Source organism: Trypanosoma cruzi, genomic scaffold (genome assembly GCF_000209065.1).
Source record: "Trypanosoma cruzi strain CL Brener 1047053517071 genomic scaffold, whole genome shotgun sequence".
In the NCBI taxonomy this organism is placed as follows: Eukaryota; Euglenozoa; class Kinetoplastea; order Trypanosomatida; family Trypanosomatidae; genus Trypanosoma; species Trypanosoma cruzi.
In genome coordinates, this window is record NW_001849513.1 from 123254 (window position 1) to 151251 (window position 27998).

The window sequence follows — 27998 nt, forward strand, 5'->3', positions numbered from 1 at the left end:
TCCAATGCAGGTCTGCAGCATCGAGGTACACCATACCACACCGTGAGACCGTGGCGGGTGAGGCGACGGCAAGATCTGCAACCTCAAAGAGCATATGGATGGTCTCGGGCAACTTGATACGCTCCCCACTGTCGAGGCATAACAACTTGGAGTCATCCAGAACGGAATTTAGCGACTCAATCCATAGCGTGTCCACAGGCCCATCAAAAACAATCCAGCGATGGTCATGGTTCATCTCCGAGTCCTTCACACAATTCTTCGCAATCACCGATAAAACACCGTCCCGCCATTCATTCGTGTTGACGTCCAACTGACCGTACAACTCGGATAAAAGCACAGACTTGGGGTTCATGACAAACTGATGCACTGGCCGCGCCATGGGATTGGTTGATCCTGCCTCGGACATCGTTAAGAGAGCATCTGCAATGCAATTTCGAATTTCCGTTTTTCCTGTTCCCGTGACGCCCACCAACATGACGCCATGGCGAACAATTAGTGTTTCATAAAATTGAATGCCCTTCTTTATCCACGTGTCGAGGGCCATCAGCTTGTTGGTCTCAATGCTCTTATGCATGGCAGGCAGTAACTCTTCATACTGCCTTTCAGGAAAGCTAGCACCAGGGAAAAGATCTTGCATAATACCTCGGAAAAGGGGAAGGTCCTCCGCGACAAACTTGGGAACATTCGAGTCATTACATGCAACAATAAGGGTGAGATCTTCTTCCACATCCGGTTGGGAACGTTTCAAATCACCTGCCATGACAAGAATAGACTTAAGAGCACGCATACCAAAATCATAGTGATCTTGGGGTGACAGCTGCTCGGAACTAAGTTTATACAACTGCGTGATCTTCAATGAGAGATCTTTGGCGTTCTTGAAGCCCTCGGAATAAAGAATCACCTCTGCAATCATACGGAAGTCAGGTGTCATGACAGCCACAGGTCGGAAGAGAATCTTCAGGTTATCGGGAAGTTCTGTGCGTCCAGCATATCCAGGATTCATCGTGACAAAGGCACCGTAGGTGCGTCGCACGCGCACGTTGGGCGTCCCTTGGAACGTAAATGTCTCAAGTCCATTCTGCAGGGCAAGCTTTATTTCCAGCAATTGGGAGGCAATGACGGACAAGACCTCAATGTTGATGCGGTTAAACTCGTCCAGGCAGGTCCACGCCCCTGTTTGGATGAGGCCTGAGAAAAACTTCTCCATCATTTTGTACGTCACACCATCGGAGCAGTTGTAGACAATACACTGGCGGGCCAAATTCTTCGCCAAATCCTTCACGGTCTCTGTCTTTCCAGTTCCTGCAGGACCTGCGGGCGCTGCACCAAGATTTAGCTTCAGCGCCCCAGTCACCGTCATGTAGATACGATCTGTCAACGGGGTGATGACAAGACGGCCCTGCGCTCCCAAATACTCGTAGCCGTACACAAAACGTGAGTTGTTCTGCCGAATAAAGATGTTCCCGTAACCATCCTCGTCTTGCTCCCAGTAGACACGAAGCTGTTTCGTCCAGCCAAACTCCTTCGCCTCCAACACTTCATTTTCGCACATTTCGTCCACTAAATCACGTCCATGAACATCAATAGTGATGAGTGTTGAAAGAAGGATCCGCTGCAATTTGGACAACTTTTGTGCCGTCAAACCCGCAAGTTCTTCCAGTTTTTTGTAGTTTTCCTCCCGGAATTTCGACATGAGACGATCGGAGTGTGGATTTCCAAGCGCCTCCTCCACTCCGCGTGTCCATAGCAGTTGCTCCATAATAAGAACGAGTTGAACAGGGTGTTGAAACATCCAGTTAGTGCGATCACTCACCGCTTCGTAATCGCTAAGGCACGTATTCGCGTGTTTACGAAGCGTTGCAAACATTTCACGTTCCAGCATGCCAATCCATACTTCCACCGGACCTCGTGCCTTGATACTCTTATTGATCAGCTCCACCCGTTCCCCTTCCATTGACACAAGGTGCGTGATGTCGTTGGACTCCAAAAAAGAAAGAGTTTTAATGCCATCAAACATCTTCAACATGTGCGGCATAATTAATTCAGGGGTTTTTACCTTTGCAAGAATGTCAAGCAGGTCATCGTTGCTAAGGAAGTAGAAGCGCGGAAAGGCACAACGCTTCTCCTCCAGTTTGCGCTCCAAACTTGCCAACACCTTTTCCAGTTCTTTGATGTTGTTTTCAATATCCAACTTGAGTGTCTTTGAGGTGGTCGCCTCACTCGTTTCCAGAGGTGCATTAATGAGCAACCCACGGTAGGCAGTAGGCATATCATGTGCCTTTCGCATCAAATCACGGAAGAAACGGTCCACTTTTTCAAAGCGTTTTGCATCGTCTTTCCACTGACTACGAATCTCCGCGGAGGAGAAGATATTTTCAAGATAAATCCAGTTACGCTGAAGTTCCACCCATCGTTCAAGCGTCTCTCGCATGTATTTAAGACGGTGTTCCCAGCGATCCACCTGCGCACGCAACACACCTTGGCAGCAACGACTTGACCCAATTGTCGACATGGCGATGGACGAGTCTTCAAGCAATGCGGTGACATCTTCCACAGAGGAACCCACAAGTGTGTAGAGGTCCTTGATATCCTTGTGGTTGTGGAACTGGAACTCCATCGGCGGCTTAAGGCCTCCACCATTCCAGAGTGCATTGACCTTATCAATCTGTTGCTGCAACTTGTCCTCCTCCGTCGCCGCGGCACTGATGGCGAGAATCTCTTCCTTGTATTTAACAATGTTATTCTTTAGGAGCATACCGAGCGTAAATTGATTGTTCCATTCCGCAAGAGTCTTAGAGACGCCATGCTCATCCTCCAGTTTTCCCACCACGTTGGAGACTTTGGTCGTGTGCTCCAGCTTCATCTTTGGGTTGGTGAGGGCCAACAGAATTGGCGTGAGGACACGCCACTCCTCCACGTTGGATTTCAACTTTGAGACGGCCGCGTTTCCTGGCAACTTTGACGACACCTGCTTCACCGTCGTCACGTACTTTTGAACAATCTCCTGCACCGCCGGCACGTCAAGTTGTTCAAACGGAATAACTGCCTGTTCCTCCGTGAAAACGTCCCAGTCCCGCAGCCCCACCCACAGCCGCGCCTTGATGCTCACATCGTTCAGCATGTCTGTCATGGACTCCACCACCGTCTCTTCACCTCCAATGGCAATCTGAAACTGTCGGAGCTCCTTCTCCCGCGCTGCAATGCCCTCCGCCTCCGCCTGCAGTTTTGTAATAAACTCAATCATCACATCCACATCTGCCTTGTCATCCGCGACAATTGGCTGTCCGGCACGGTCGTACACATCCTCGATACGGCGACGAAGCTCTTCCATCTGCTCGTCCACGTTGCGGATAAAGAATCGCTGTTGTGCGTCCTTGCCATCATCAACTATTTGCATCAACGTCCGTAGTTTTTCAAACTGAGGCCTCGTTCCACTCCGGTAGGTTTCCTCCACATCCTCCTCAAGTGGAACCTTTTCTTCTTGGATGAGGTTAAACAGTTCACGGATAAAATCATACGACGTGGCAATGGTATCAAATCGTGTCTCTAATGCCTTGTAATAGGCGAGATGCTCTACATATTGCTCCACAGTCTTTGGCTGGGCAGAAAGATATGCGTTACAACTCTGCAAATCTGCCAAAAGCAACTCGTTCTGCTGGTGCGCAATGACAGGGAGTAGTTGATGGAACGCCTCCAGAGAATCCACGGGGCTCGGACTAAAGAAGTCTCGCAGGGCCTCTGTGTAGACTATGAAAAATGCCACATTTTTTGAATTGGGTATCTGACTAGTGATGGCCTCACTTTGAGCCTTGTAGAGGGCAAGGCGCTCACGGAAGAATTCTAAGCTCATATTGCTATGCAGCAACTCTTCAGCGTTAAGACGGCAGTTCTCCACATACATGTCCCGAAAGCATTGAAAGGTGTTCATGTATTCTTCCACAACCATGTATGCCTTTTCAATGTCCTCACGTATGGACACCACATGTTGTTTGTATGCGTCCTCAGAGACAATCATTTCACCAACGGCAGGGCCAGGAGAAACTTCCGCTTGAGGATCATCGGCAGCAAAATCCGTGAACACTTTAAATGTATCCATTAACACAAGTCTTGGGACCGCACTCAATGTCTTGATGTAATCCTTCACAATATCCTCCACACAATCCAATATGTGGGAAAGGGAGGGTGTGATACCAATAGTCTCATCCTTGTCATTGTACAGAATACTGAGACTCAAAATGGGTCCATCGAAATTTATGGGTGACTTCTGCACCTCTGCTTTCGTAAGGGGATCATGTCGTTTTAACCTAATCGAAGGAAGAGAGGGCCGTTTTCCGGCGGTTTGTGCCACAACGGAGGTCTTGGGGTAACAAAAATCGTGGTAGACATCCTCTACGGCTCTTGCAGCCAAGTTTGTCAGGCAGTGAATAATGATGTGGTCGCATAAACGAATGAATGCGGTGAGACGCTGGCAGACAGCCTTTTTTTGTGACATTTCAATGTAAGTAGGCTTCTGCTGCGTCCCCAATTCGCGAATGTCGATGAGTTTCCTCTTTTTCTTCTCATCTTCGGCGTGAAGGGCACTGACGCTCTCGCGTTCCATCTGTGCGGCCAACATGGCCGCCTTGCATGCGCGTTCCACGGTGTCTCGAATGCCCTTAATCATCTTTTCTAAGCGATTTCGTTGAAAGTTCAAATGAGCCGCCGCCGCCGCACAAAAGCCCTCCAAAGTACGGGTTTCCGTCGCCGGGAGATGCATCCTGTTGTTGTTGAGGCATTCCAAACAAGTTCGCCATACAGCCCACAACGCGCCGGAGAGCTGCGGGTGCACGTGAAATAGATTTTTCGTAAGAAATGTTTTGCAATTAGACATGGCGTGATTACGAACAAGTCCTCGCCAGACAATAAAACTCTTCCACTTCTTGTAGTCTCGAAAAACCTCCAGCTGCCTCAACTGGTTAAAGATCCGACAATCTCGCTCCCATGTGTGTAACTCAATAAATTCAGCTTCATGCCCACTAAATTTTGTCACACCCGCTGCAGAAACAGTGTAATAGTGCATGGGATCAATGTCTTTATGCGACACGGCTTGCAAGTCGTACGGATTGTACGGATCTCGAATTCCCCGTGGCCGCATGACAAGGTATGTAAACTCATTCGGTGCATTTGATCGTAACTTTGTGAAGCGTGGGATAGAGCCGCCCTGTGCCAGAGTCACTTTGCCGTCTCCACTCTCCAACCCCTCGTCGTCCCCTTTCGCATGCATGGTGGCGGCAGCAGATTGATTTGGCTGAGCAGAATTGGACGGCGCTCGCTTAAAAGACAATGTGGCCGCTTTATTCTCAGCAAAGCTGATAGTTAGGATCCGCTTGAGTTCCTCCTCACGGTACTTGGGCTGTTTGTACAACTGGAGAGTGCGGTGTGGTGGTGTCGGCGGCAGCGAAGTACGTGATGCCGGCGGATCCTCTTGGAGCGCCTCTGGGACGCCCCTCAACATCGCGGATGGTTCAACTTGTTGTTTGCCGCGTACCAAATCCGGCGTCCACGGCACGTCTTGCGCCAGGCGGTTCGGCACGCCAAGTCGGGCGCCACTGGAGATGCCGTCGCTGTACAGCCGGGCCAACAATGGGTTCACACCACACTGCGCGTCGTACACGTCCTTCGCGACGTGGTTTGGGTTGCGGTGCACCAATTCCTTCTTCTGCACCTGCGGCGTTGGCTGGTAGCGCGCCGCCTTGCCGCTGTTGGGACCAATGTTCATTCACCCCTTCCTGCTGTTTTTTTTTTTTGTTGTTGTTGTTTCTTCTACTCCCTCTTTTTTTGCTTTTCTTTTTTTTTATTGGCCCCACACGGAGGAGCACAAAACTACTGGGCGTGGGTCGGGTGGAGGGAAAAAAAAAGAAAACAAAAAACATGAGAGCCAACGGGTGGTTTGTGTGGGGGAGAAGACATCCCTCCCGCAGTGAACAGAAGGAAGAAAAAAAACATATGAGTGCGGTGCGTAAACTCAATTTTTTTTTCTTCATTTTGTTGTTGTTTGCGTGAAGGAAAAGCCAAAAGAAAAAAAAAAAAAAAAAAAAAAAAAAAAAAACACACACAAAAAAAGGAAGAACACTTCAAGAAGAGGGGAGAGAAAAAACAAAAGAGCAAGCAGGAAACAAAAAAAAAAAAAAAAAGAAAAAAGTCAACAACAACAAAAAAGAAATGCGCGAAGGGGTCTCGCACGGCAGTGTACATGCCAATTTTTCCGAAAACTCAGAAGTATTGATGCAATTCATTCTTTTTTTGTACTTCGTTGGATATTTTACCCCTTTCCGTCCCCCGCACTCCGCCTCGTTCGGCCCCTCCTCCCACTACTCGTACGCCTCCTCCCGCGCACACACGGGAAGGAAAAAAAAAAAAAAAAAAAGGGCCTTTCAAGTCATGTTGCCATCATTGCTGTACATAATTCATCCATTTCCGCGAGTGACGCATCGACAATTTCCATCCGCTGCGTCTCCTCAAGCGACTGAAGATAACGGAACTCGGCCCCGAAGGCAAAGTCGACCTCGTCGTAGTGGAGTGCCGAGATGGGGTGGGAAACAGAGTCCAGGAGCCCCGTCCCCGGGTTGCACCGCATGACTCCACGCGCCACGAGATCCCGCTGTGCCGCCTCGCCCAGCCGCAAGTAAAGATAAGCAATTTCCTCCTCGCTCTCCGTTTCACGCCGTATCGTCTCGCAGCGCTGCAGCAGCGGGTGGCAAAGCCTTACATCCAGCCCGAGAGCTTCCTCCTCCTCCTTGGCAAGTTGCGCCCTCCGTGGTGGCCGGTTTTTGCCAAAGGCGCGGCGCCACAACTCCTCGATGAACTCCACCTGCTTTATAGAGCAGTTCTCAAGAAATGGGAGCGACGCACTCATCCAGCCATCCTCAATTTCCTTCCGGGCACGGCGCTCAGCATCCGTGATGTCAACTGTCCAGATGGATGGGTGGGACCTCAACGCTCCTGTGATGCGGCGGTAGAAATCGTACTCAACTTCCTCAATATCGGATCGGGCAAGAGCCTCACGGCGCAAAAAAGCATCCAGCGGCTGCTGATTATCGCGTTTCCACAAGGGCCCGCCCTTCGCGTCTTCCTCTTGGCGTTTGAGTGCACGTGCGTAGAGTAACTCATCGATTTCTGTGCAGTCCAGTTCATCGTCCATGCCCTCTTTGTCCCTCCGCGTGGTACTCAAGCTCGGGGGAGTGCTGCTGCAATAACTGCTCAAATCGTTCTTGTCTAACGTCTGCGTCAGGGATTTTAGTGTCGCTGGCGCTGGCGGCAGACGAGAGGAAATGCGATTTAGCGTCAGTTGGTAATTACGTTTTGCCACGTGATAGGCGGCCTGAGTGTCCTCCTCTCGCGTCATCGCGACACGGTTCACCACCTCGTGCGACACGGTGAGCATGGCACCCACCTGGCCGTAGCGGGAAGTGATCATCTTCCTCTCTTCGTTTTCCCCCGCCTTTTTTTTCTTTCGTTGGTTTGCCTCACCCTCCTCCACTTTCAAATGTCACGCCCCGCCAGCGGCTCGTCTCTTCCCCTATATATGCGTATATGTGTATATTGTTTGGTTGGTTGTTTGCTTCTCTGCACGGAGGTGCAACTTTCTCCTTCACCCACGGCTCTGTTGCCCCTCGCCTCTTTGCGAGACGGGAGAAGGATAAAAGGCGTCAAAAGAGAGAATTGGGTCGCCCCCGCCACTGCAGTCACGTCGATGCGGGGAAAAGAAATCAACACAAAAACAAACAGCGACATCCACAACCACCACCCCCCACATCACAACCCCTCCCTCCCTTTCGCCAGTCACGCACATACGCATCACATACAACAAGATGCAGCAACGACACAGAAGACAGGCAGAGAAACAAACAAACAAACACACAAAAAGATCAAAGCAGGCCCTTCTCTTTCTCGCCCTCTCTTTTATTGTCGCACGTCAACCACCGATCAGCTGCATGGCCAACAATGGCAACCAAGAAGGGGTTTTCCTAGCCAAAAACCCTCCCGAGCTTGTCATGCGCCAACAACGTTTGGGGTGATTCTGTCGCCTTGAATGTCGGCGGGAGTCCCGGCGGCATCCGTCATTTGTTGCTGCGGGACTCCACTTTGCGTCGTGCTGCTCTCCATAAAAAGAAGACTCCGGAGACTCTCAATGCTTTCCCGCACGCCATTTATTAAAAGACGTTGTGCATCTTCACCCAGAAGCTCTCGCATGCACGCCAATACATGAGGATAAAAATCATTAACAAAGGCCTCCACAAAGAGCAGATAGAACTGTTTCTCGCCCCCTTCCATGGCCATTAGAAGATCCTTGTCGCGTGAAAGGTCCTTCGCTATGGTCTGCAGTAGTCCTTCCAACTTGGCAGCACAAAACAACTCCACACCCGGGACAACACATTTGCGGATTGTATTGAAGGCAGTGAGCACTCCGTTCAGAGCATACGCAAGCGGCAACCACTGCACAAGACTCAATGGGGGTGAAATGATCCCATTTGAAGATGATGGTGCTGTCTCAACTCGTTTTTGTAAGGAAGCAAACTGCAGCCCATTCGAAGGTCGCCACGAAAATGCCAGCATGGAGGCGGAGTAAGATTGCATGGCCAAGGCGATCTGTTCGGCAAACAACGCCCTAGCACGGGAGATGAGAGATTCGTTAATGAGCCCTGACACATCCATTTGCAGCAGCGTCGTGGTGGCGCAGCAGCTTTTGCATTCCTCAATGACAGAAGCCAATTCGGAGCCGTTTGTAATCTTCTCCAACGATGCACGGAAGCCCTCAAGAAAGACGTACGCTCTTTCATGGCACCAGGCAGCAAGTTCGCTGCACGACCCATTCTCAATCGTGGGGGAAAAACAGGCGGCGTACTGCAGGATCGTCTCCGTCACGTGAACCTTGAAGGCTGTTACGTACCTAAAAATGCGTGAGTACGGCACCCCGCTTTCCTCCGCCTCACGCAGCAGTCCATCCACGTACTCCGCACGCTTCCAAAGGAAAAGCTGCCGTACCTGACCCTCCCCGACCCCGAGTCTGCGGAAGAATGTCGTCACCTTCACGGCGGAGGCGACCGTTAATTGCTCCGCCAAACGTGGGAGCACAATTTCGGACAGCGCCCTCTCCAAATTGCAGCGCGCCTCCATTTCAACGCGACGAAACAACGCCACCGTCGCCATTGTCTGGGCGGACCGATTTATGTGCTCCAGCACCATGAGGGCCTCGTGGTACATCTCGTTTCGGATGCAATCGTCAAGCACGGCGGGGGCTTCCAAAAAAGCAAGCAACTTCTGGTGCTGCGAAACCGTTCCCAGTGCAATCTGCTTTTCCCTGCGCCACTGTTTGCCCACCCGGATCATCTCCTGGCTGAGGGTCTGCAGTCTGCCGAGGGAGTCATTGAGCCGCCTCACGCACGACAACGCATTCCCCGACGCGGATGCCACCTTGGCGTTAACTTCTTGAGTCTCTGCAAGTAGGGAGTAATGCTCCACCGTCGCCTCTACGATGCTGCGACGGACACCCTCTTCGTCACTCATGCGAACCTCCATGGATGATGCAACCCAATTCCCCAATGAAATACACTGCGCACACGGACACACACACAAAAAAAAAAAAAAAAAAAAAAAAAATTACAAGCGCGGGCAAAGGACAAGCAAATCCGTACCTACATCTCCATGCAAAGATGTGCTGCGACGCATCCATTCTTGGCGCCTACTCGGTGAATAATTGCGGAATGAAGAATAAGCAGGAGTGACGCACATGCAAATACAATATATATATATATATATATATATGTATATAGGTATATATATGGACCCAATGCTGCCACGGACAACAGGAGGCTCAATGGACTAAAACAACAACGGAAGAAAAAAAAAAAAAAAAAAGGCAAAAAAAGAAATCCCTCTCGTCCATTTTCTTCTCCCTTTGTTTGTGTGAGAGAAAGTGTACGAGGTGTAGGCATTGACAACTGTGACCCCAGCCGCTCCACCAACAGCGAGGAGGTGCAGCATTGTTCCACCTCACCACTCCTCAAAGTACGCCGGCGCTTTTTTCGACAACTCGTCAGTATTCGGAGAAACACCGTCGGTTTCCTTGCGGTCCGCAGCAGCAGTCCCGATTTTTTCACCGCAGTCAACAAAATTCCCGGCAGCTGTGCGATTCTGCTCTTCTTCCGGGTCTAAAGGCTGCATAAAAGTTTTTGTTATTTCCACCGCCCCTGCTACTGTTGTTGTCATCGCCTCTCCTGCAGCACCCTCACTTCCATGTGATGTTTCTAATTCTGTTTCTGCACTGACAGCTGCTGTGACTGCCGTAGCAACCGTCTCGCTGCATGGGAGCGTACCGTGAGGAGGGGAAAAATTGTCGAGTCTGTCAGCCTGCACTTCCTCTAGCGCAAGCAATTCACACTGCGATGGTGCCCCTCGCTCTCTATCCTTTAATCTATCAGTTCCATTTTCGCCTGCCGCCTCCAAAAAACTGTTGTCGTGCCGCACACTGTTATCTTTCGCGGCGTCCAAACATTCCGCCAAACCTGCCGGTCCACTCTGCCTCAACACGGCTACCGCACCGTCTCCTATCAGAAGGCTCTGCCCTCCTCCAAGTGGTGGGACGCGGTCACATGAACTGTTGTTGCCTATTCCAAATTGCGACCCTACGGCCTCAGCGTAAGCCCGCCGGGCGGATCGGAGGATGCCCGTCACGGCTGGTGTGCTCCTTTTAATGGAAAGAGGAGACGCAAACACCGGCAGACCATCCCATAAAGCCGCAAGGTGTTGCGACGCCGCACAAGTTTCCTTCGCCCCTACACCCGTACGGTCAGTTTTTTTCGCTTGCGTGGCGGCGGCCATACTTGTCTTGGTTGGAAAACTTTTCTTCGCCGCAGAAGGAGCCGGCGGTGCGCGCCGCGTCTCTTTTTCAGCCGAGGTCTGCCGAAGAAAATTTTCGCTCTTGACAGCTGACGATGCCGCAGCAGCCGCAGAATTTCTGTTGATCGTCGTGGTGTTATCCACGCGTCTCTTTGGTGCCTCCTCAGGCGGCAACTCAATGAGCTCCAGCGTGTGGCTACGAAGGGCAATGACAGGGGACGCCCGCGCCACGATGATGCCGTCCTCCGTGCACAAAGCCGCTCGTGCTGGCTGCAAGTGCCGAAAAACACCGCGACAGGCGTCAACGACACTTTGCGCCGTTCCGTCCACTGGGACGTGAATCCCAAGCGCCTCCTCGTCGCCCATGCCACCGCGTTTCACCCAAACCTTCAACGACATGGCAGCGCGCCAGCCGCTTTGGCATAAACCAAAAAACAACGAACAACAAAGAACAACAAACAAACACTGAAAAGCAACAAGAGAACAACATTGGGGATTCACGGCACAGAAACATGCAGTGAAAACAAAACAAAAACAACAGCAACAAAAGACAGCAAGAAGAGAATTCATCCTTCTCTCTTCTTTTTAAAGTAAATTTCATTCATGGAGGGCCACACTCGATATTCCTGCGTCCCATGAAAGAAAAATAATTGTAAAGATTAATCTACATCGTTAGCAATGAAGGGGGCACGCAACGTCTTTGGCAAAACACGCACGCAAGGCACATCCAGTCTATCCGCCTTCACCATCACTTCCATAACATCATCATGCAATCCGCTTTGCAATACCCGCAGCGTTGAGGACGTTGCAATCGGCGCAACAAAGAAGGGAAACTCGGGTTCTTCCCCCCCAATGGAGGGAATGTCATGTACGGTGAATCCCTTCAGGATAACGATGTCACCCTCCTCGATGAAGGAGGACGCAAAGGCCCAGTCATCGTAAAAGTAAAGATGCGCGTATTCCTCCTCGCAGTGCTCCTTGTAGTCGCCGTCAAGCAGTCTACAGCTCAGGTTAAATACTCGCCCTGCACAAAACTCGCGGGGGCGCGATGCAAAGACACGCTCCGCCCGGCACATAAGAGTCTTCCCGCCGTGCGGCACCCCACGAGGCAACTTGGCTAGTTCAGAGAGCGTCACACAAACATCCAAGTTCATCTCCTAATCCCCGCCCGCCCTCCCCCCCCAACTGTCTTTTTTCTTTTTTCCTTTTTTTTGCTGTTGTTGGTCGTGCCCTGCGTCCCTCGCCGATCGTCCAGAAAAAGACGCCGTGCACCACGCAATGAATAAAAAGACAGCGGACTCTCCAACTCAGAGAAGAGGCGTGTGGAAAAAAAAGAGGAAAAATAAATAAATGCTCATGACGTCTCCTCCTGCAGGCAAGCGAATGTGCATTCGACACAAGAGGGAGGGACGGAGAGGCGACAACACCCCGCAAATGTGCCTCTCCGCCGCGATGTCCGTAAAAAAAAAAAAAAAAAAAAAGAGAAGGGCGTCAACAATTTTTCTTCTTCCTCCCATCCACTCGTTGGGTTCCTCATTTCATCGCCGCACAGCGAAAACACACGGACAGAGAGAGAGAGAGGGAGAGAGAGGGAGAGAATGTCAAAGAGTGAAAGCAGCAACGACAACCACTCGGACAATTACCTCCACAAATCTCTTCATTTCAAACAAAAAGCGGCCCGTAAGAACCCGAGCGTTCAGCGTCCTCATCATATTTGCTTGTATGTTGTTTTTACTTTTTTTTTTTCTTTCTTCTTTTTTTCGTTTTATTTTCTATTAAAAAAAAAAAAAAAAAAAAAACAGCTCGTCACGGCTGTCGCTCTCTCCCCCCACACCCCTTTTGTTCTTGCCATTTACTCCATTGTGGACACACACACACACACACATGTTTATATGTGGAAATATATAAATATAAAGAAGAAAATATGAAAAAAAAAAAATGTCTTCCCGCTACCACCACCACCACCACATTAGCCACACAAAAAAGAAAAATGCTAGTTGAAACCTTCAAGCACAACGTACGCGAGCGGGATCATCCATGTTACGAGGCAGAAAAGAAACAAAAGCGTGATGAGAGTCCCGCAAAAAAGAAAGTCCTTCGCCTTAAGGTACGGCTGACCCGTTGAGTCCTCCGCGAGAAGTGAATTCACGTTGGGGAAGGAACTAATAGGGAAAGCCATGGCACCAGAACACATCAGGGCACTCAGCATCACGAGAGTCGCGGGTGTCACGGACAAAATACCCTCGTGCTTGGGAAGTAAGAATCCTATTTTGGCAATAATAGGCAGCAAAATCATAGCAGAGACGGTGTGCGATACAAAAGTAGTTGCGAGTGCCACCACTAAAATGACAAGCACAAACGTCAAATAAGGTGGCTGACTAACCAGCGTGCCATGCATACTGTGTGCCAAAATATCTAACATCTTAGAATCGTGTGCGCAGAGACCCAACATGTTGCCACCGGCTAAGAGGAACATGAGATGCCACGACAGTGTGTTAAAGTCCTCCTTCGCAAGAATGCCTGTGCCAAAGAAAACTACAATGGGGATGAGTGCTACAACGCCAGTGTCACCAAAAAGAACATCGGGCGAAATAATCCAGAGGATGATGGTGATAAGAGATACAACCACAACCACAACGCGGTCTGTAACTCTAGTATCTTTACCCGATTCCGTACTAACTACATGAAGTGGAATTCCCTTCACATCCTTAAACGGCTTCCACACCACAAGAATAATGGCCCACGCTGCGACAATACTGAACAGTACGATAGGAAGTGCCACCGCAATCCACGCTGCAAACGACACACTATGAAAACGCAACACATTCATTGCCACGGCATTTTGTGGTGATGCAATGGGAGACAACATGCCGCCGATGTTGCATGCAAAAGCCAACCCAAGAAGGATGCCGTGAGGAGCCTCCGTGTCCTCCGGAAATTCCCATAAGGTACGCTGAATGACACCTAGCACCAGCAACGGGGCCGCAACATTTGAAACAAATGCGCACAAAACGCCACTCCAGAGCATCACACCCAAAAGGTAAAAAGGGGGCCGATGCGCCGTTAGGCGGTAGAGTGCTGTCGCAGCGTAAGCCTCCAAGTTTGTGCGTGCCAAGGCCTTTCCAATCGTTAGACCACCAAGAACGAGGATCTGCACATGATCCATAACTTTCCCAAGTATAATACCAGAAGCCACCGTAGAATTGGCAACTTCATTTGTGTGGGGATCGGCAATGATACCGAGAGGGACCGCCACGATGGGAATGAGCATCGCCGTACAAAAAAAAGGAATTGCCTCAGTGATCCAAAGGGATACAATGAGTCCAAAAAGAGCCACACAGTTGTGTGCCGGTGGGTGTTCCGATAAGATTGGAAGAAACATAAGGAGACAAAACAAAGCAGCCGAAAGAAACACAAATTGCCACTTCGCATGATACGCCTGCTGCATTGCCACATTTTTATACTGGTCCAATGAATCTCCAAACTTGCGTTCATAATCTGAGTCTATATCTGCCATCAGAGAGCGCAGCCGGGGCATAAGCGTCACAAGACGGGAGCGATTAATTTCGGCTTCAATGGCAATTGTGAAATCCCCTTCACGACGTCGATGTTTCTTGAGTTTCTTTGCCGCCTTACGCACGGCCTCCAAGTTTAACTCCGCAAAGTGTTGCAGTTTGTGAGCACTCGAATGCCACTCCGCAAACTTGGCCCTTGGGGCGTGCTCGTCAAACGCCCGCTTATGGGAATCCCCGATGATCAGCAGGAAAAGGCTCTTGACGACAGAGGGAATGCATCCTCTTCGGCCCGGCTCGGGATCCACCGTGGAACTGGCCCTGGAGCTATCAAAAACCTCCGAATCCCCACTCCCATTGGTGGATCGTGTGTCCCGGTGTACACGCTTCCGATAAAAGCGCAAAGTACGTATTGGGTTCATAACGGGCAGGTCCGGATCCTGCTCAAGTAACTCATCATGACTTTGCTGTAGCTCATCCAGTAGGTCCTGAAACAATCCCTCTGCCTTCTCCAACTCTTCTGTGACCATGGCAAAAAAATCACGGCTAAATTCAACGCCACTCAACTCCGAGTGGTAGATGAGTTGCTTCAGTGCCTTGTAGTTAACGTACGACTCCCGCCATTGCTCCACCATCTCCTCCTGAAACCGTTTTCCAAACTTCATTGTGACAGCACCGTCCTATCAATTGCTTATATATTTCGTATCTTCTTTTTTTCCCCCTTCTATATATATATATATATATATCTGGCAATCCACACAAATTAGAGGGGAAGGGAAAAAAAAAAAAAAAAAAAAAAGGAAAAATGCAACTATATTTTTGCTCCCTGTTGCTTGTCTAGACGTACGTATCCTGCATTTCAGGTGTAAAGGGGTAAAACACAAGGAGTAAGAAAAAAATAAAAATAAAATATAAGGAGTAGAGAAAGTTCAGACCACTTCCAATGCATCCTTGTGTAGGGTACACAAACAAATTAAGGCTTCACAAGGGAAAGGAACAATAATAATATCGATAATATATAAATATATAAATAAATATATATAAATGAAATTCCGTGCTGAGGTGGCAAAGAGAGAAAAAGAAGCAAAAACAAAAAACAAAAAACAAAAACAAAATTGTTCGTTACAAATCATAAATACATGCCTCCTCTTTGTTTTTGCGTTTCTGCGTGTAGGGGTCCTTTTCAAGCGCCGTTAACGTCGTCGTTCCCAAGTGCTACAATAAAAAAAAAAAAAAAAAAAAAAAGGCGCTCCCCCTCTCTTCCATCTCGTCACAACATTCGCTGCCACACGAGGCAGAAGTATACTACAGACCCACTCGCTCCCGGATAATACAACAAGGAGCTCCTGTCAGCCGTCACCAGTAAAAGAGGGGGAAGAATACTCCAGACAGAGCGATGAGGCCCTCTGGCGTGGGTTGAGGATCATCTCCAGTGTCTTTTTCTCCTCGCGGAGACGAGAAAGATATATGACGGGTTTCCCAAGCACCAATTCAAACCATCTAAGCCATCGATTACGTTCCGAAAATCCACTGGTATGAAGTTCAATTGTTTCAGTGATGGCAAAGTCACTGTTGCCACGTGGCGCTGACACCACAACTCCCGAATGGAATTTACAGGACTTGCTCTGGCAGACACTCAAGATAGAGTCCCTATGTGCCTCCGTGGCTTCTGTCGTCTGCTCAAGAAAAAACGTGTTACCAAAGTCTTCTTCCTCCACCACGACCCGCAGCTTCCTAGTCGGCACCTTTTGTTTGCGGATTCTTCGTACGTGCTGCGAGACGGTGGTTGGGCAAATGACGAGGTACTCCTCCTCCTCCTCGTCCTCCAAATTCCCCTTTGTCAAATGTGAACGATTTGTGATTTTCTTGTAAGCAAACCGTCGGGTCTCAAATTGATTATCCCCGAGGTCAATGCGAATAATGCCCCCACATGGAACGTCCTTGGGGTTGATGTTCCTCACCTCTTGCTTTCTATCAGCTTCCTCAGGACACGAAGAAAAAAGAAAAAAATCGATATAGCGCTCAATTACAGCAGGTGCTGGCTTCTGCTGCATCAGTCGCGTGCTTTCTTCTATGAGCCCCCTCATCTCTGAAGCGGTGAGACAGACCCCGCTGCCTGTTCGAACGGAATCCAGCAGAAATGAAGCGTAAAACTCCTCGAGGCAGTGCAGCCACACATCACGTTCTCTTGACGAGGCAAATTGCATTTCGACCTTTCGGAAATTATCCTTCGCCGGTGGAGAAGAAACGTGCGGCTCCTTGAAAACCAGCTGCAAGCCAACATCCCCATTTGGGCTGAATGACGAAGACGACGACGACGATGACAACATCGCACCGTTCGACCCTTTTTTTTTCGTCCTCACAGTATTCTCTGCGGCATGACAAGGATCAAATGCCCCCGGCTGCGTATTAAAGGTAAAAAAACCCTTTTCATGAAGAAAAAAGGTAGAGACATCCACCAACTTTGTGAGCGGAAAGCTCAGTATGACATCACCAATTTCTTCAGCCGCTCCCCCAGCACGTTCTCGCCTCTGCGGGTACCGCACCACAAACGCCGCCGTGTGCGCTGATGTTTGCTCTATAGCGACGTACCGTTCCTCTGGAGATGGAATCATCACTTTGGAGGCTAGACAAGAGGTTACGGAGCGGAACGACCGTCCCAAGGAAAATTTCTGAGGCTTCTTCGGTGAAGAATACGGCGTGGAAGGTTCTTGATCCTTGTAGTTCCCGGTTTCAATGACACGTACGGCTGCGTGTGCTCTCAGATCCCTGAGCTGCAGAAAAAGCATTGAGGACTCCACGCTACCCCGCTGTTGTCCTCCTATAAGCCGCAGTGGTGACGAGGGCGTTGTTTCAGGGTCCGAGCAGCCCAGCCTAAAAGATGACTCCAAGGAAGCCATGCGGAGTTCCCCTCTTTTGTAGAAACAAAAAAAACATAAAATAATAACCATAAAAACAACAACAACAACAACAAAAAACGGGAAATAAAGGCAAGAAGAAAAAGAGAAGTATCATTAGAAAATAAAGAGAAATACCAAAAGACACCTTGCATGACAGGCTGCATAGCAGCGACAACTTCAAGTATGAAAAAAAAAAAAAAAAAATAAATAAATAAAAGTCTCTCGTCCGGACGACAAGAATTTATTTTCCGCTCCTCCTTATCCCTCAAATTTATAAACACAATTCACTGACTACTGGAACGAGCCAAAAATGAATACCTTATAGTTAAATAAATATAAATGTAGATATAGATAAATAAGTAGATAGATAGATGACGTATGTTCCCTAAATACAGCATGCAAAAAGAGAAAACCTCACGTCTCAACCACAGAAGAAGCAGATGAACCCCCTCCATACGGATTGTGCCGCCATACAATGCCAAACGATGTCGAATTGTAGGAGCGGGACAATACTGGGGAAGTGCCTAGTTTGGGGGAACCCGATAGTGACACCGTTCCAGTTGCCATCGGCCGAGTTAAAAAATTGCCGCTACATGAAAAGAATTGAACTGGACTGACACCTATAGAACATTCCGCTTCCGGCCCCAGTGTTAAAAGTTTGGTGTTCGAACGCGGGGGTGAGTAGCAGGTGGTGAGGGCTCCAGTGGGGGACGGTTGTGTTGGCTGCGGTGCCTCATCTCGATTGGGGGGCTCGGATTTCTTCTCATTTCTTCGCTTGTGTATTTCTGCGACAAGCTCGCGACACAAATGAACATAATTACACTCATGACCAAAACGACAACAGGGGCCCGAGTAATGTAGACGACAAAGCGAGTCCACTATCACCGTAACAGCGTTTGACTCAGCCACTCCGCCCTCAGCAGCCTGCTTTTGAAGGAGGATTCTAAATCCTTTAGTCACAGCTATGTGCGCTAACGTTGTTCTCTGGAGTTCCTCAGGGTCGTCGTTCCCAACTACAATAATTGCCAAATTAGTTGCGATACCTTCAGCGTCACTTCTCGCGCCATGAGTTGCACAACACGTCGGTTCCCGTAGCGCAGCCATGCGGAGCTGATTGACGACAGTGACGTCAGCATGCGCCTGGTAACAAGACATTCCTTGACGGCAGCGGCCCTCCATGTGAAGCCGACACAGGGACGGCACCCCTGGCCTGTGCATTGCGTGCGTATCACACATGGAAGCCTGTGGAACAAAGAGCATTCTGCTAAAGGGATCAATTACAGCAAAGGTTCCCAGTGGGGCATCCTCTGCGCTAAGAAGGTGCTTTGGGGCTCGAGGTCTTCTTCCCATAACCCCTCACCACAAGTTAAAAGCAGAAGTTCTGAGAAAAAAACAAACAAACAAAACAAAAAAACAACAAAAACGACTAAATATCGTATTGGATCACACATACTTCTGTATTTGCAAGTGTGCATGGATGTAAAAACAGCGGGGTAAAAAAAAAAAAAAAAACAAACAAAAAAAAAACGAATGGGGAAGAAAAAAAGAATGAAATTGAAGGAGTACCAACAACAATAAACTTTTATTTTACTTTTGCTTGCTGGGATATGTGCGGGGCCCTCAAATGGATTGAAAGAACAGTTTCTTCTCTGCCCATCACCTTTTTTTTTTTTTTTTGCCTCTAGGCCCTTTGCAGGATAACTTCGGTTCCAGCAGAACTAACGGCGACATCATCGCCAACAAACACGGCAGATTTTACGGAGTCCTCGCGATGGCGAACGGGAAGTGTCGCTCGGGCCCCTTCAAATGTCAACGCACTTACGCACTCAACGTGCCCATCCCCGGCGGGCACCACAATGGTGTCATTCCTGGACCACCCACAGCGCAAAAGAGTGCGCGACTCACCCTGCTGCACCTCGATGCGGTGAAGCAGACGATCACTCGTATTGATTGCAAAGGGCATGACATCCCACAAAACAAGCGAGTTGTCCATGCCGTAGGACACCATGCTGGTGGCACCCACGTTGAGGGCCACGCAATTCACAACGTCACTGTGCCCCTTGAGGCTGTAGAGGCTTCTCATCGTACGGGCATCAAAACAGCGAATATTCCCAAGGACGTCACCAACAAAAATTGAGTCACCCGAAGCCGCAATTGAAGTAATTGGCACGCGTAGATTAATTGTTGCGCCATTTTTCTTCTGTTTGAAATCGCCCAACACCAAAAAGCCGTCATCCCCACCAAAAACGATGGAAGTATCATTCGCCACCGTCACTGCATTTAAAACCGTCCAATTCATGGGTTTCCCACGACCAGAGAGCCGACAGAATGAATGCTCTCGCTGCCCCGTTTCAACATTCCATACGCCAACATTACCATCGCCCTGAGCCGTGCAAAGACGTGTAAGGCGGAAAAAGCAGGCATCCACAATCGCAGGGCCATCTGTAGCGATTCTACTGACATGGGTTGGACCCCCATCATGGAGAGAAGCATCATGCCTCCAAAACAGCCCGACACCCTCCACATCGCACGTGGCAAAAACACCGCTGCCGTCAGTGGCAATACCTAAGACATCATTGTTGTGGCCAGACAGAAACCATGAATCTCCTCCATTAGCGCTTCCAGCAGGTTTTACTGCGAGCGACAAAGACATGCTTGCTTTTCTCCCTCTTCCTCTTCCTCTTCCTCTTGTTCTTTTTTTTTTTTTTCAATTTTATGTGTGCGTGGGGGTGATTACATTAGATTTATCCAGATAACAACAACAACAACAACAGCAGCCAATAATAATAATAATAATAATAATAATAATAATAATAACGGCTATGACAGCCAATGTCATGCGGATGTTTCATCGAAAACGCAACAGCAAAAAAAAGCGTAATGCACCATTCGAGTAATTCATGCCGCACCCTGGGCGCAGACAAGCCGTGTGTTCCTCATATATATGACGCGGCAATAAAAAAGAGTACATTCCTTCGGAGTTCAACCCCATTTGACGATTCAATTAAGAAAAAAAAAAAAAAAAAAAGCCGACAACGTCACAGGCACAGCCTGCACTGCCACATTTCTGGAAAAACCTCCCCAATCACCGCCCCCCGGCAAACCCCACGGGGATCATGAGCCACTGCCAAACGGTGATCCACAAAAAGAAGAACTTCCCCGAGAAAAAAAAAAAAAAGGCACACAAAAACAGATGTGATTCTTGTTCCCAGCGCTGCCCTTACGTGCTCTGCTGCATGGGAGAAATTGCCGTTACGTTCAGTTTTGATCCAAACCATCAACGTCAAACAAACATCAAAAAGAGACAAAAGAACGGCTGATAAGTTCCCTCAACGAAGCTTGTACGGGGCGACATCGGTACTGTGTGTCTTCTTTTCCAACGACTGCCTCAGCGGCCTCATCAATGAACGACACGCAGAGCCTGGTGCACACTCACCCTGCGGCTGCAAATTAAGTAAAAAAATGCAATCAAACGCGTTTGACTGCGCCTTTTCACTCTCGTCAACACTCATCACTGCAAACACAACTGCACGTTTTGTCCACTTTTTCATTATGCCAGAAAATATCGTCTCATTTTCGCTGCACTAACGAGTACTTTTTGCGTCCGCCAGAAGTGCGTTGCATGCCCCTTTCCCCGCCACCCCCCTTTAAGTAACATGGAAACAAGTCGGTGCCCGTCATTTCTTCAACCGTCTCCTGAGAAAAGAAAACAAATTTATAAAAGGGAGAAAACACACTGTTTAAAAACATGCAGAGCCGAACACATAAACTTTAATATTATAAGTGGGCTTCGTGTGGCAAGGCAGAGAACATCAGTGTGAGTACCTATTGTGTGTGTGTTTCTGTGGGAGGGGGTAGAGCCCTCTTTTTTTTCTTCCCCCCTCCCTTGATTTTGTTTATTTCTCTCCACAGGAATGTTCCCGCGTGTCTTTTTCCTCCAACTCAGCAAAGAATGGTGTCCTCTGATCTATGTAGTCGATAAAGTTGCGCTGCAGAAACTTTTTCAACGCGGCTCCGCTCAGTTTTTCGCCCTCTGCCAAGAGCTCATTTTCCTCGTCGGACGCACACGACTCGGTGAAGGGGCACGCAACGGCCTCTTCATCCGCAGCCCCCTTTTCCTCCATGGCACACAAAGAATCATCTAAAATGCTGCTGGTCGCTCCCTTCTCACCATCACTGCGGCCCTGTGCCTTTGGAGGTGGAACCTCCTCCATCCGCGGCTTCTTTCTGGCTGGACCACCCATCTGACTGCACACAAGGGGGAGAAAAAAAAAAAAAAAAAAAAAAAAAGAGAGAAACTGAAGAAAAGAACAAACTAAAAAAGGCAGCATGAGAAGAAAAAAAAGTGCCGTCAGTGCAATAAGTTGAACATCCACCTCGCAGCTTCTCACGTCTCGTCATGAGAAGCCGCCTTTTTTTGTAGGGAGGCCTATGGCCATTCACACGCGTGGACACACACACACACACAAAACTCTCTCTCTCTCTCTTTTGGCAGCATCCATATAAATCCTACATTTTGGCAGACCTGCAGTCTAATCATTGTGGCCGTGCGTATAGAGAGTCTTGTCCTTCTGAAAAATCCTCTCCGCCTTTGAAGTATTCGCAGGATTTGTTGCGTAGCGATAAGGTTTCCAACGCGCCTTCGTTGTGACTTGCGGCCCCAAGAGCCCAACGTTGCAAAACAATCGCTTCACGGGGCGGTGGTGGTAGTTGCACAATTGAAACTTGTCTTCCATTAGGTGCCGCATGAGTACGTACACGCCGTCCTTCTCCACACGGTCAAAAGGTCTAAAACGCGTGTCCCAAGGTTCTGTGCGCTTCGAGGCACTAAATTCCACGTACGCCCGGAGACTGTCGGCAAGGATGCGGTGTCTGTCAAGAAGAAACTCATCACGCCATTTTTGCGCCTTTTCATGAAACCCCTGACCAACTTTCGGACGCTTCTTTGGCTTCGCCCAATACCTGCGTTGTGTGAAGGTGCTAGACAAAGCCGTGTGGCAGCCTCGCAGGTCCGCCCCGCTCACAAAGAGCCTATGAAATAATGGCATCTGACGCTTCCAAAGGAAGAAAACAATAAAACCAACAAGTGAAGAAAAAGAGGGGAAAATGAAATTGGATTTGGCAGATGCCGAATGACAAACATCATTCTCATTAGAAGCTGGGGAAGTATGCAAATAATAACAATACATTGCAACCCCCCCGGAGAACACAGAGGAAAAGGAAACAACACCACCACTAAGAAGGGAAATTATGTGCATTGGCCGCGGACCTTGGAGTCTAAGAGTTTTTCAAGCTTCGTGAGTTGGTGTTTCAGGTTTTCAATCTCCTGGCGAAGCTCGTTCATTTCACCAGGAGTTTCCATGTGTTCTGGGATGTCGGAATTCGCTCCTCTTTCAGCCACCACTTCGTAGCGTTTCATTGCTCTGGAAAGCCTGGCCTCTTCCGCGGCGTTGGACGCCTTCTGACGCATGTACTGTTCCCGCACTGCCTCCTTGAGCACCTCGCACTCCTCTCTTTTCTTCAGCTCCTCCTCCGTGGGGGCCAAGGCAGCCTTCATAGGGTCCTCTGGCAATGGCAGCCTGCTAAAGAGGCTTTCCACCATCAAATCGAGCTTTCGGCGTTGTGCGGCGTCGGCTTCCGGGCTCTCGAGGTGGTCCAATTCACTTTGCCCAATGCAATTTCGCAGCGCCTCCCCAATGCCACCCTGCCTTCGACGCTCCTCCTCCTTCAGCTCCTCCTGAAGCGTCCTCATGAGTTCATGCGGCACGGTTCCCGTTCCGAGAACACTACCAAACCCTGACAGGCGCCGAAGTCCCCTCGGCAAAAGCGCAAGGCCAAACCACCGACGGCACATCCCTCAGAACAAATGTTGCGGGAAGCCACAGAGTGGCTGGAAGAAATCAAAAAAACGGCATCGGACAGAAAAAAAAGAAAAAGAAAGAAAAAGAAAAAAAAAAAAAAAGATTGCACGAACACTCTTCAGGCCAAAAGAGCATCCTTAACACAAACCGCTGCCCATTAAAAAAAATAAAAATAAAATAAATAAGAAACAGTTATTTATACACATATAACCCCCCAAATAAACCTTTTTATTTGCACCATCTCCTTCTTATCGCTCCGCGCACAAAAAGAGAAGACTCCTCCCAGTGATGCCTAAAAGAATCGGCAAAAAATAACAACAGAAAAAAATACCTGCAAGTCAAATAATAATAATAATAATAATAATAGAGAGGGGAGAAAAAAACAAAATGAGTAGTAGTAAAAAAAAAAAAAAAAAAGAAAAGAAAAAAAAGACGCCACGTCTCCCAACCCCGACCTTCACAGAAATGAGGCGTTAGACGGAATATATATATATATTTCATCAAGGGATCGGAGAGCACCTGGTGGGATCATCAACCCTCTGAAAAAGTTGTTTACCATTATTTGTAGCTGCGATGCAATATCCCTCCAGTGGATATAGAACGCGGTACCACGTCGACTCCTCATTCTTCAGATGCTCACAGCTCACAAATATATGATCGCCATATGCAAATTCTCCAATTCGTTCAGCCTTCAACGATGGTTGAGACCGAACGTTAACACTGGAATGCGGCCGACAGACAAAAAGACAACTTGTCCCCTTAAGACGAGGGGGTTGCCATGGCCATGAGCAAAGCACTGGAGCAAAAATGGGAAGTGCAAGTAGTTCCCTTGCTGTGGGCCGTTTGGTACGACTCTTAGTTAGCATCTTCATTACCAAGTCTCCAAGTCCCTCAGAGTAACAGCCTTCCCTCAGTCGACATGGATGCACTGCTCGTATCTTTCCAAGATATTCACAGACTTCTTCCACACTGGTTGCTGGAAATGGAAGCTCATTTGTCATCAGTCGATAGAAAGCCACGCCCATGCTCCAAACATCTGTCTTCCTGGTATACTCCAAACCAGACACGACCTCTGGAGAGAAGTACAGTGGTGTTCCCAAACTTGTAACAGAGACTTCATCTGTAAATTGAAGGGCTTTACTTAGGCCAAAATCACCAATCTTTACCATACCAGTGGAACGCTGCAACAAGAGATTTTGTAGCTTAATGTCCCGGTGAATGAGGTGCTTCAGATGAACATGGTCAAGCCCCAGCAACAACTGTGCAAACATCGAAATCAGTTGAGACTCCGAAAAAGGAAAGGCAAGGCCAAGGTAATCCTCCAGGTCCCCTCCGTCACAGTACTCTAGCAGCATGTAGCATCGATTATCCAATGGTTCAATCCATGCTCTATGGCATCGAACGACATGGTCGCTCGTAGTCAACAGCATGTTTTTTGCCTCTACAAGGACAAGATCGTTACTTTTCGCCGACTTTGAGCACTTGAGGACAAATAAAGACTTAAGCCTGATGTGTTCCACCAGGAACGCATCCCCAAAGGCCCCACTTCCAAGAAGCTTGATTAGACGGTATTGGCCATCAATAATATATCCTTGCTGCTGCATGGTTGCTATTCTTTAAAAGAAACAAATTGAAGCGTTTATTCTCAGCAAAACATACCAAATGACAAGAATCACACAAAAATGCATCCATATATAAGCTAAAACCAATATTCACTCCAATCAAAAATGTAAATAGAACACATAACCTAAAAATAATAACCCTACAGGTCAAGCCTCATCTGCCTTTCACGAGCCTCAAACCCCAACTTTTTATAAAACTCTATCGCTGCCTCTGCGCAATCAAGAATAACTTTATAGCAGCCCCGTGAACGGGCAATATTGCAAAGGTCACCAATGAGAGCCTGCCCAAGCTTTTTGCCTCGATATGAGGGATCAACAACGACATCTTCAATGTGTCCCACGGATTTTCCACCGCGCGAAAACTTGGGTTCCACAAACAGAGATGCAGTCCCTACGACGCGCCTGGTTGGCCTGTGAATAAAAACCTTTGTTACCATGCCGGCTTGACGACGTGCCTCAGCAATTGCCTGCAGCGCAGATGCAGTCACAGCCGGTGCATCAGTCAGGTGCCTTAGAAGATCTAAAAGACTCGGTACATCCCCCTCTTCAACTTCCCTTAATTCCAGTTCACCTAAATCATCCGACATGCCCAAATGTTATTCCTTGAGCCAAAAAAAAAAAAAAAAAAAAAAAAAATGGCTTTCAGCAAGCAAAGTTGCACAAACATCCTCAAAAGAACTTCAAATTAATTCATTATCATTCACAAGCAAAAATTCAGATTCAAAAAAAAAAAAAAAAAAAACACAAATCAATGAGGACCAAAAACACTCTTAAATTGCGGAGGGGCCTTGTAGTTTCCCGCAATACTGGAAAAAGAAGAAGATTGAAATGTGGTACTGGTCTTTGAAAATGGGGTGGCGGAACCCGTCCCATGGGCTCCCACAGCACCAAAGGTGCCGTCACCTTCATTCCGACCAAAACCTCCTAAAACAGTTGATGCATGATTACCAAAAGCACCAAAAGCCTGACCAAACCCACTTCCCTCCAATACAGATGGTTTGCCACCACCAATTGCCGGACCACTTACACCTGTTCCACCAAACGCACCGCCAGAATGCATTCCAGGAGAACCAAAGGCACTTCCAATATGAGGCAACGCGCTTCCAGCAGGCAATGTAGCATGAACATTCTGTAACATAGAACCAAAAGCACTTGGTGCTCCAAACCCACCACCAGCAGCAAAGGATGTGGTTGCAAAAGCCGTCGATGGCTTTCCAAACGACACCTGGGCAACACCAGGCGCATTCGCAAACACAGTGCTTCGAGAGGCATCAAACGCTGTTCCCTGTCCAAATGGTGATGGTTTGTCACCTGCTGCGGCCTGCCCAAATGGTGATGGTTTGCCACCTGCTGCGGCCTGTCCAAATGGTGATGGTTTGTCACCTGCTGCGGCCTGTCCAAATGGTGATGGTTTGCCACCTGCTGCGGCCTGTCCAAATGGTGATGGTTTGCCACCTGCTGCGGCCTGTCCAAATGGTGATGGTTTGTCACCTGCTGCGGCCTGTCCAAATAGTGATGGTTTGTCACCTGCTGCGGCCTGTCCAAATGGTGATGGTTTGTCACCTGCTGCGGCCTGTCCAAATAGTGATAGTTTGTCACCTGCTGCGGCCTGTCCAAATGGTGCTGGTTTGTCACCTGCTGCGGCCTGTCCAAATGGTGGTGGTTTGTCACCTGCTGCGGCCTGTCCAAATAGTGATGGTTTGTCAGCTGCTGCGGCCTGTCCAAATGGTGCTGGTTTGTCACCTGCTGCGGCCTGTCCAAATGGTGCTGGTTTGTCACCTGCTGCGGCCTGTCCAAATGGTGGTGGTTTGTCACCTTCTGCGGCCTGTCCAAATGGTGGTGGTTTGTCACCTGCTGCGGCCTGTCCAAATGGTGATGGTTTGTCACCTGCTGCGGCCTGTCCAAATAGTGATGGTTTGTCACCTGCTGCGGCCTGTCCAAATGGTGGTGGTTTGTCACCTGCTGCGGCCTGTCCAAATGGTGGTGGTTTGTCACCTGCTGCGGCCTGTCCAAATGGTGGTGGTTTGTCACCTGCTGCGGCCTGTCCAAATGGTGATGGTTTGTCACCTGCTGCGGCCTGTCCAAATGGTGGTGGTTTGTCACCTGCTGCGGCCTGTCCAAATGGTGATGGTTTGTCACCTGCTGCGGCCTGTCCAAATGGTGGTGGTTTGTCACCTGCTGCGGCCTGTCCAAATGGTGATGGTTTGTCACCTGCTGCGGCCTGTCCAAATGGTGCTGGTTTGTCACCTGCTGCGGCCTGTCCAAATAGTGATAGTTTGTCACCTGCTGCGGCCTGTCCAAATGGTGGTGGTTTGTCACCTGCTGCGGCCTGTCCAAATGGTGGTGGTTTGTCACCTGCTGCGGCCTGTCCAAATGGTGATGGTTTGTCACCTGCTGCGGCCTGTCCAAATGGTGGTGGTTTGTCACCTGCTGCGGCCTGTCCAAATGGTGATGGTTTGTCACCTGCTGCGGCCTGTCCAAATGGCGCTGTTTTTTGTTCTGTTTGAGTTTTTTCGAGTGTTGTTTTTTGTTTATTATTTGCAATATGAGGCTTATTTTGTTGGTTTATCTTCAATTTGTCCGTAGAAGGATTAAAGCTTTTTTGGGCGTCGGCGTGGGACGGGTTGCTGGGAGCGTACGGTGTTGTATCTTTTTTTTCTTCTATTTTTTCTCTTTCAGTGTATTTGGTTGAATTGTACAAAGGCATTTTTCTGTTGGGATAATTAGGGGTATAACCCACCGCGTACATCATGTGTGTGGGGCGTTCCTTCTCGGGCAGCCTGTGCGACCCACGTGTGCAGTCCGCAGTGAGCCTTTTGCAGTGTGAAAGGAGCGACTCAGCACCAAAGATGACACTTCCTGGTGTCGGTTTCTTCTCCTGCATGCCCACATGAAAATTAGTATGCAACGGCAGGTGCAGGTGAGGCTCCTGAAGCGCTGTTATGTCCAGACTGAGCGACGGTATTTGTTCGGATGCAAGGCGTTGTACATTTGCGCGCAGCAGCCTCACCTGCTGGCAGAGCTCCTGTAAACTTGCAAGTCCACACGATGCAAATTCACCATGAACCTCTTCACAGACCGCATCTAGTTTCGTGGGACGTAAGGCCATATTTATTAAATCACGGGACCCCACAACAATCAACAACAGAAAAACAAAAAATAAAAAATATATAATTCTGTGCTCAATAAAAACAAAAAACAAAAAAACAAAAAAAAAAAAAAAAA

At 48.7% G+C, this 27998-nt stretch overlaps 15 protein-coding genes across 15 annotated transcripts, besides 42 other annotated features; all 15 read right to left on the reverse strand.

The window, feature by feature from the left end:
* Positions 1-5758, reverse strand: Tc00.1047053508831.4 (dynein heavy chain, putative; the record flags this gene model as incomplete). Its single annotated transcript, XM_813839.1, has 1 exon — positions 1-5758. A coding segment is annotated over one exon (5758 nt), but the record flags the coding sequence as incomplete, so codon positions are not given.
* Positions 1-19543: a sequence feature (heterozygous, Esmeraldo-like haplotype).
* Positions 5775-5838: a sequence feature (T-rich).
* Positions 6053-6180: a sequence feature (A-rich).
* On the reverse strand, positions 6419-7456 carry Tc00.1047053508831.10 (hypothetical protein, conserved; the record flags this gene model as incomplete). The annotated part of the gene is made up of 1 exon (XM_813823.1): positions 6419-7456. One exon carries the CDS (start codon positions 7454-7456, stop codon positions 6419-6421), a length of 1038 nt encoding a protein of 345 aa, XP_818916.1.
* Positions 7869-7903: a microsatellite.
* On the reverse strand, positions 8032-9558 carry Tc00.1047053508831.20 (oligomeric golgi complex component 8, putative; the record flags this gene model as incomplete). The annotated part of the gene is made up of 1 exon (XM_813824.1): positions 8032-9558. One exon carries the CDS (start codon positions 9556-9558, stop codon positions 8032-8034), a length of 1527 nt encoding a protein of 508 aa, XP_818917.1.
* Positions 9614-9639: a microsatellite.
* Positions 9781-9822: a microsatellite.
* Positions 9877-9911: a microsatellite.
* Positions 10033-11448, reverse strand: Tc00.1047053508831.30 (hypothetical protein, conserved; the record flags this gene model as incomplete). Its single annotated transcript, XM_813825.1, has 1 exon — positions 10033-11448. The coding sequence occupies one exon, from the start codon at positions 11446-11448 to the stop codon at positions 10033-10035; it is 1416 nt and encodes a 471-aa protein (XP_818918.1).
* Tc00.1047053508831.40 (hypothetical protein, conserved) lies at positions 11538-12032 on the reverse strand (the record flags this gene model as incomplete). The annotated part of the gene is made up of 1 exon (XM_813826.1): positions 11538-12032. The coding sequence occupies one exon, from the start codon at positions 12030-12032 to the stop codon at positions 11538-11540; it is 495 nt and encodes a 164-aa protein (XP_818919.1).
* Positions 12339-12364: a microsatellite.
* Positions 12446-12476: a microsatellite.
* Positions 12607-12650: a sequence feature (T-rich).
* Positions 12656-12677: a microsatellite.
* Positions 12777-12818: a sequence feature (AT_rich).
* Positions 12872-15055, reverse strand: Tc00.1047053508831.60 (sodium/sulphate symporter, putative; the record flags this gene model as incomplete). Its single annotated transcript, XM_813827.1, has 1 exon — positions 12872-15055. The coding sequence occupies one exon, from the start codon at positions 15053-15055 to the stop codon at positions 12872-12874; it is 2184 nt and encodes a 727-aa protein (XP_818920.1).
* Positions 15116-15136: a microsatellite.
* Positions 15168-15196: a microsatellite.
* Positions 15283-15305: a sequence feature (AT_rich).
* Positions 15402-15436: a sequence feature (AT_rich).
* Positions 15457-15505: a microsatellite.
* Positions 15613-15635: a microsatellite.
* Positions 15740-17341, reverse strand: Tc00.1047053508831.63 (uncharacterized protein; the record flags this gene model as incomplete). The annotated part of the gene is made up of 1 exon (XM_813837.1): positions 15740-17341. One exon carries the CDS (start codon positions 17339-17341, stop codon positions 15740-15742), a length of 1602 nt encoding a protein of 533 aa, XP_818930.1.
* Positions 17330-17364: a microsatellite.
* Positions 17477-17507: a microsatellite.
* Positions 17612-17663: a microsatellite.
* On the reverse strand, positions 17705-18640 carry Tc00.1047053508831.66 (hypothetical protein, conserved; the record flags this gene model as incomplete). Its single annotated transcript, XM_813838.1, has 1 exon — positions 17705-18640. One exon carries the CDS (start codon positions 18638-18640, stop codon positions 17705-17707), a length of 936 nt encoding a protein of 311 aa, XP_818931.1.
* Positions 18786-18817: a microsatellite.
* On the reverse strand, positions 18972-19943 carry Tc00.1047053508831.70 (hypothetical protein, conserved; the record flags this gene model as incomplete). Its single annotated transcript, XM_813828.1, has 1 exon — positions 18972-19943. The coding sequence occupies one exon, from the start codon at positions 19941-19943 to the stop codon at positions 18972-18974; it is 972 nt and encodes a 323-aa protein (XP_818921.1).
* Positions 19544-20008: a sequence feature (areas merged during assembly that could not be assigned to a particular haplotype. This can correspond to areas where the two haplotypes were merged or to regions with more than two copies in the genome that were merged during assembly.).
* Positions 19953-19979: a microsatellite.
* Positions 20009-20113: a sequence feature (heterozygous, Esmeraldo-like haplotype).
* Positions 20070-20107: a microsatellite.
* Positions 20114-20187: a sequence feature (areas merged during assembly that could not be assigned to a particular haplotype. This can correspond to areas where the two haplotypes were merged or to regions with more than two copies in the genome that were merged during assembly.).
* Positions 20188-26273: a sequence feature (heterozygous, Esmeraldo-like haplotype).
* On the reverse strand, positions 21187-21534 carry Tc00.1047053508831.80 (hypothetical protein, conserved; the record flags this gene model as incomplete). The annotated part of the gene is made up of 1 exon (XM_813829.1): positions 21187-21534. One exon carries the CDS (start codon positions 21532-21534, stop codon positions 21187-21189), a length of 348 nt encoding a protein of 115 aa, XP_818922.1.
* Positions 21556-21588: a microsatellite.
* Positions 21823-22479, reverse strand: Tc00.1047053508831.90 (hypothetical protein, conserved; the record flags this gene model as incomplete). Its single annotated transcript, XM_813830.1, has 1 exon — positions 21823-22479. One exon carries the CDS (start codon positions 22477-22479, stop codon positions 21823-21825), a length of 657 nt encoding a protein of 218 aa, XP_818923.1.
* Tc00.1047053508831.100 (hypothetical protein, conserved) lies at positions 22539-23144 on the reverse strand (the record flags this gene model as incomplete). Its single annotated transcript, XM_813831.1, has 1 exon — positions 22539-23144. One exon carries the CDS (start codon positions 23142-23144, stop codon positions 22539-22541), a length of 606 nt encoding a protein of 201 aa, XP_818924.1.
* Positions 23213-23252: a microsatellite.
* Positions 23308-23336: a sequence feature (AT_rich).
* Positions 23493-23517: a microsatellite.
* Positions 23551-23582: a microsatellite.
* Tc00.1047053508831.110 (protein kinase, putative) lies at positions 23652-24755 on the reverse strand (the record flags this gene model as incomplete). The annotated part of the gene is made up of 1 exon (XM_813832.1): positions 23652-24755. One exon carries the CDS (start codon positions 24753-24755, stop codon positions 23652-23654), a length of 1104 nt encoding a protein of 367 aa, XP_818925.1.
* On the reverse strand, positions 24914-25360 carry Tc00.1047053508831.120 (acetyltransferase, putative; the record flags this gene model as incomplete). Its single annotated transcript, XM_813833.1, has 1 exon — positions 24914-25360. One exon carries the CDS (start codon positions 25358-25360, stop codon positions 24914-24916), a length of 447 nt encoding a protein of 148 aa, XP_818926.1.
* Positions 25384-25409: a microsatellite.
* Positions 25496-25515: a microsatellite.
* On the reverse strand, positions 25522-27882 carry Tc00.1047053508831.140 (surface antigen 2 (CA-2), putative; the record flags this gene model as incomplete). Its single annotated transcript, XM_813834.1, has 1 exon — positions 25522-27882. The coding sequence occupies one exon, from the start codon at positions 27880-27882 to the stop codon at positions 25522-25524; it is 2361 nt and encodes a 786-aa protein (XP_818927.1).
* Positions 26274-26592: a sequence feature (areas merged during assembly that could not be assigned to a particular haplotype. This can correspond to areas where the two haplotypes were merged or to regions with more than two copies in the genome that were merged during assembly.).
* Positions 26593-26868: a sequence feature (areas merged during assembly that could not be assigned to a particular haplotype. This can correspond to areas where the two haplotypes were merged or to regions with more than two copies in the genome that were merged during assembly.).
* Positions 26869-27642: a sequence feature (areas merged during assembly that could not be assigned to a particular haplotype. This can correspond to areas where the two haplotypes were merged or to regions with more than two copies in the genome that were merged during assembly.).
* Positions 27643-27684: a sequence feature (areas merged during assembly that could not be assigned to a particular haplotype. This can correspond to areas where the two haplotypes were merged or to regions with more than two copies in the genome that were merged during assembly.).
* Positions 27685-27998: part of a sequence feature (heterozygous, Esmeraldo-like haplotype) that runs on past the window's edge.
* Positions 27928-27949: a sequence feature (AT_rich).
* Positions 27961-27998: part of a microsatellite that runs on past the window's edge.